This window comes from Fonticula alba (assembly GCF_000388065.1).
Source record: "Fonticula alba strain ATCC 38817 unplaced genomic scaffold supercont2.5, whole genome shotgun sequence".
Classification (NCBI taxonomy): Eukaryota; order Rotosphaerida; family Fonticulaceae; genus Fonticula; species Fonticula alba.
The window spans coordinates 93,052-98,524 of NW_009242975.1; the positions used below are offsets into that span (position 1 = coordinate 93,052).

At 69.7% G+C, this 5,473-nt stretch overlaps 1 protein-coding gene across 1 annotated transcript in view; it reads left to right on the top strand.

Moving 5' to 3' along the window:
- Positions 1-22: 22 nt before the first annotated feature.
- Positions 23-5,473, top strand: part of H696_03230 (hypothetical protein) — a gene marked incomplete at its 3' end in the record, with an annotated part of 7,246 nt that continues 1,795 nt past the window's right edge. The window contains exons 1-2 of the mRNA XM_009497116.1: positions 23-1,393; positions 1,623-5,314. Coding sequence (XP_009495391.1) covers positions 37-1,393; positions 1,623-5,314 — 5,049 coding nt within the window. The 5' untranslated portion in view covers positions 23-36. The remainder of the gene's footprint in view (positions 1,394-1,622; positions 5,315-5,473) is intronic.

The window sequence follows — 5,473 nt, forward strand, 5'->3', positions numbered from 1 at the left end:
CCCCCCCCCCCCCCCCCCTCTCCGGAGGCATTCCTCATGTTCGGCCCGTGTGCCGCCGCTGGTGCCGGCCCCCTGGCGACCGGGCGGCCCCCGGGCCCGGCGCTGCCGTGGCCGCTGCCGCTGCTGGCGCTGCTCCCTCTGTTGCTGGCGGTGATCAGCGCGCCGGTGGCCCGGTCAGCACCGGCTGTCCACCTTCATGCGGCCAGAAGCCCCATATCCTCCGAGACGCTTGTCTATCACACGGCCCCGGGCAGGCCCTCGATCGGTAGCTCGCGCTCGATGGACAACCTCCTCCTCTTGTTCCAGCAGCAGGACGCCCTGGACGCCGTGCCCGAGGTCCGGTGGGGGAGCTTCATGCCGACCGACTTCACCTCGCGCGTGACTCGGCTCCGAAGCGCACCGCCCTCCCCGAAGCCGATCATGCACCTGCCGGTGGTTGACAACAGCGGGGAGATGGCCTTCATTGAGCATACCGACCGGTGGGTGGGGCTCTTTGCCGGCGATTTTGACTATGCCCTGCCCGGGCCATCGACCGAGCTCCTGGCCGGTGTCGGAGTATCCACCGTGAGCGCGGATCTCCTGGGCATATACCAACCATTGAACGGCCCGTGGCGCGTCTATATGGCGACGCTTTCCGCGGGCGGCCTGACGGGATTGAGCCACTCACTTCCGGAACTGCCGAGCCGGCCACATGTTAGCCCTGGCATCGGTCGAGCCTTCTATCTGGCCAGCGAGCACCGGCTTTTCCACCTGCTAGTTGGGGGCAATCACGTCGCCCAATTCGATCTCAGCATTTCGGCATCGGTGCGCCGGATGGCCGTTTCGCGGATCCTCTCCCGGGAAACGGTCTGCCCGTCCGCGGCCGATGTGGTCCTGCTCTTGGACTCGCACAGGGTGATGATCCTCCCCTGCCATCCCGACCCGGGCTTCCAGGAGAGCATGCTGGTGGCCGATTTGCCGGCCGGCGCCACGGCCGACGGGGACTTCATCACCCCCCCGGCCCCGGCCATGACCGAGGCATTCCCCTTCCTGCATTACCTGGACTCGAATGGCGCGCTGTGGCGCGCCGACGTCGCCCCTCTCACCGGCATCACCTGGCGTCGTGTCCTTCTCTCCGGTGTGTCGTTGTTCAGCGATTTGCAGCTGCTTCGGTTGAAAACCACGGCCTCCGGGCCCGGGGCCTGGACGCTTGTCAGGCACCATGTGGCCCTCTTCGACTCGGAGGCCTTCGGCTGCCACACCGATCCGAGCATCATCTGCGATGCCGACGGGGTGGTGACCGGGTCACCAGTTGGGTGGACTTGCGCTCTGGACCGCACGGAGTCGCCCTTCGCCCTGCCTGGTCAACTATGTGCCGGGTGCCCGGATGGCTTTTTCCTCGACCGTCCAGCCGGTATGTGGGGCTTCCCTGCCTTCCTGGCTTGTGAAGATGCATTCGCACACACGCACACACGCACACACACACACACAAATGCATTCACGCACACAGATGCATTCACACACACACACACACACACACACGCACAAAAGCCTCGCTCAAACGCCTCGCTCAAACGCCTCGCTCACACCCTTGCCTCTCGTGTCTCTTTCGCTCCCATGCCCTTCGACTGTTTGGGCAACAGACGAGCCGGCCTTCTCAAGCCCGAGCCATGGGTGTCGCCCCTGCTGGCAGTACAGCTGCCGGACATGCAACCAGGACCATTGCCTGGCCTGCTTCCATCCTCTGCTCTTGGAGCCCAGCGGCCCGGGCGGGGCCACCATTTGCGTGGCCAGTTGCTCGGAAAACTACGCCCCCCTCGCCGGCGTCTGCCAACGGGTGGACATCGCCCGGGCCGACCTCAGCATGCGGAGCCCGCTCCCGGACTCGCCTGGCGATCTCCCAGCGGGGAGGATCATCACCGGGGCCGGTGAGACGTGCCTCTCCTCGGGCGGGGCCAGCACCCTTCCCATCATCACCTCCCCTGCGTTGCCCTGTCCGCGGAATATCCTCCTCTTTTCCGGGTCCCAGGAATCGTGGATCATGGCCAACGCCGACATCGGCAAGCCGGACAAGGCGCCCCCCCGGCCGGTGGACATCCTGTCCCGGGGCATCCGCGGCCCGGTCATTGCCCTGGCCGAAGTGGGCCCCTTCCTCCAGGCCGATGGGACCCTGGTCCTGGGGCTGGTCTTGTGTGGGGGCGAGGCCGGCGAGCTGTTCGAGGCCTGGCTGTCCTGCCCTGGGTCCGGGCTGTGCATGGCCTCCAGCCTGGCCAGCCCCCAGTCTCTCGGGGTGGTGGCATGCGTCGGGGTCCAGCGCCTCGGCCCGCAGGCGATCGTCGCATACTCCTCGGCATTGGGTGTTGTCATTCACCTGCAGGCCGATCTGACCAGCCTGCGTTTCAAGAGCTTCTCCATGAAGGGCGTCGGCCTGGTGGGCCTCCCCAGCGTGCGGGCCAACCGGTCCCTGCCCGCGTCCCGCGATCCGGACCCCTGGCTGGTTGTCGGGACCCCGGGGTCGAACACGGTGGCCGGGCCGCTGGCCCTGCCGGCCAGGGACTCGCGCTGGCGTGGCCTCAGCCAGGGCTTCATCACCCGCGACTTCCTCGACTCCGAGGCCCTGTATGCGCCGGTGTACCTGCCGCGCGGCTCGCTGGGCTTCGGGTCGGAGCTCTTCTTCGCCCGGACCAGTGGCCAGCGGCTGGAGGTTGTCCGCGTGCCGGGGGACATGCTGCCATCCGGCCGGACCATTCGCCTGGCCACCTCGCTGCAGGTCCTCGGGGACTATCCCTCGGTGGTGGGGGGCGGCCTCGGCTTCCAGCGCGAGATCCACTTCCAGGCCCTGTGCCTGGATGGCTGGAGCATGCCGGAATACCCGAGCGCCCTGTTGCTCCTGACCCGGAAGTTCTTCGGGCTGTCGCTGCTCCGGTGTCGGTCGGCCAGCGAGCCGTGCTTCTTGCTCCCGGCGCGCTTTGCCCGGCTCTCCCCGGGGCTGGAGCTTCAGCCCGACGAGGACTTCTGGATGCCCTTCATCGCCCGGGTGCTTGAGCCTCCGGAGCCGGCCCGTGAGGGCACCGCCCTCACGCTATGGACCCATGGTCGGTCCATCGGCGGTGTGGTCACCGGCTTGGAGTTTTCGTGCAGCTCTGGCCACTATGGCCTGGATTGTCGGCCATGCCACCCGTCCTGTCGCCAGTGCAATGGGCCCGGGGCGGCGGACTGCACCGTCTGCATGCACTGGCTGCCCGGGGCCCCGCAGGAGTGCATCGCCACCTGTCCGCCAGGCAGCAGTCCCGGCCCCCTTCCGCAGGACCCTTGCCAGTGCCATTCGTCCTGTTCCCAGTGCGACATATCGGCCCACGCGCCAGTCCGGTGCATTGACTGTCGGCCTGGGTTCGTTTTGCCGCCGGATGAGCCGGCCCCGGCCGTGTGCCTGCCATGCGCGCACCCCTGCCTCAGGTGCACCCTTCCCGAGCACCCGACCGCTTGCACTGCCTGCATGCCGGGGAACTACTTCCACCAGGGGCAGTGTCTTCTCGCCTGTCCGGACGGCTTCTGGCCGGATCACCTCGAGCTAAAGTGTGCTGCCTGCTCGGCGGCCTGTGCCTCCTGCAGCTCGTCCGACTTTTGCATCGTCTGCAAGCCCGGCTGGTTCCGGCGATCTGATGGGCAGTGCATTCGGTGCGATGCGTCGTGCGCCAGCTGCCACGGGCTCGACAGCTGCCTCACCTGCCAGCCGGGCCTCGTCTTCTTGCAGACCGCCGAGCAGGTGGATTCCCTTTGCGGCCGGACCTGCCCGCCAGGGGAGCTCCCCGGTGCCAGCCGGTGCGTCAAGTGCGACGACTCGTGCGGGCTCTGTGCCGTCGGCCCGAGCCAGTGTGTGGCGTGCGCCGAGGGGCACCGGTGGGCCTCGGGGCCGCCGCGCCCCGGCGGCACGGGGTCCTGTGTTCCCTGCCACCCGGGGTGCGCGTCCTGCACCTCTGGCAGCTGCCACGCCTGCGGGGGCGGGCTGCTGCTGACCCGGCAGGGCGACTGCGTGGCCGTCTGCCCGGCTGGCACCTACGGCACGGATGAGTCCTGCCAGCCGTGCGATGTCAGCTGCGCCACCTGCGTCGGGGGCCAGGCCGACCAGTGCGCCAGCTGCGCCGCCGGGCTGGCATTGGCCGAGGTCGCCGATGGGGTGGGCTCCTGTCGGTCGACCTGCCCGACCGGCGAGTATCATGATGTCCCTTCCGGCAGCTGCATGCCTTGTGACGCGGCGTGCGCCACGTGCAACGGCCCGTCGGACAGGGACTGCTGGCGCTGTGCCAGCGGTGTGCTGCAGGATGGCGACTGTGTGCAGCACTGCGCCGCGAAGCATGTGGCCCTGGCCGGGCGGTGCCTGCCCTGCCATGTCTCGTGCGACCAGTGCGCCGGGACCCGGAGCACCGAGTGCCTGCCGGCCTGCCCGAGCGAGCTGCTGGCCCTGCCGGCCGGGGCGTCGCCCATGCGCTGCGTGCCGGCCTGCCCGGTGGGCTACAGTGCCTCGGGCGCCGGGTGCACCCCCTGCGGGGAGCACTGCGCCAGCTGCCCCGGCCGGCCGGACGCCTGCGCCCTGTGCGACCGGGGCTGGCTGCTGGACGCCCCGCTGTGCGTGGCCTCCTGCCCGGTCCAGACCACGCCCCTGGGCGGGCAGTGCATGGTGTGCGACGAGACGTGCGACGCATGCTTCGGGCCCGGCCCGGAGGATTGCGTCACATGCGGCCGGCGGTTCCCGCTGCTCTTTGACGGCCGGTGCCTGGCCACATGCCCCCCGGGGACCTTCCAAGATGGCAAGGCTTGCCTCCCCTGCAATGGGTCCTGCGCCGGCTGCAATGGGCCCGAGCCTGTCCACTGTACCGCCTGCCCCGGGGGGCTGGTTCTCCACGTGGGCGTCTGCACGTCCGCATGTCCGGATGGCTTCTTCCCCGAGGGCGGGCTTTGTGTCCGCTGCGAGCCCACCTGCGCCACGTGCGACAACCCCGACACCTGCGCCTCGTGCGGCGCCGGGCGCTTCCTCTCGCCTGCCGGCCTCTGCGTCGACAGCTGCCCAGCCGGGGCTCATGCGTGCGCCGCCAGCGGCCGGTGCCTCGCCTGCCCGGCGCACTGCGCCGAATGCACATCGTCCGGCGCCTCCTGCATGCCGGCCTGCACCGGCTGCGAGGAGGGCTTCTTCCTGTCGGACGACCAGTGCGTTGCCTCGTGCCCGGCCGGCACGTACAGCCCCCCGGAGCTCGGCGCCTGTGCCGCGTGTGCTGCCTCCTGTCCGACGTGCGTCGAGCGGGCGGACCGGTGCACCAGCTGCGCGTCGGGTGTCCTCGTGCGCGAGAGCGGCACCTGCGTGTCGGCCTGCCCGCCCGCGCATGCTCCCTTCGAGGGGGTGTGCCTTGCCTGCTCCAGTGGCTGCGAGCAGTGCGAAGCGGCGCCCGGGCAGACCGGGTGCACCATCGGCCTGGATGGGCGCCTGACCTGCCCGGAG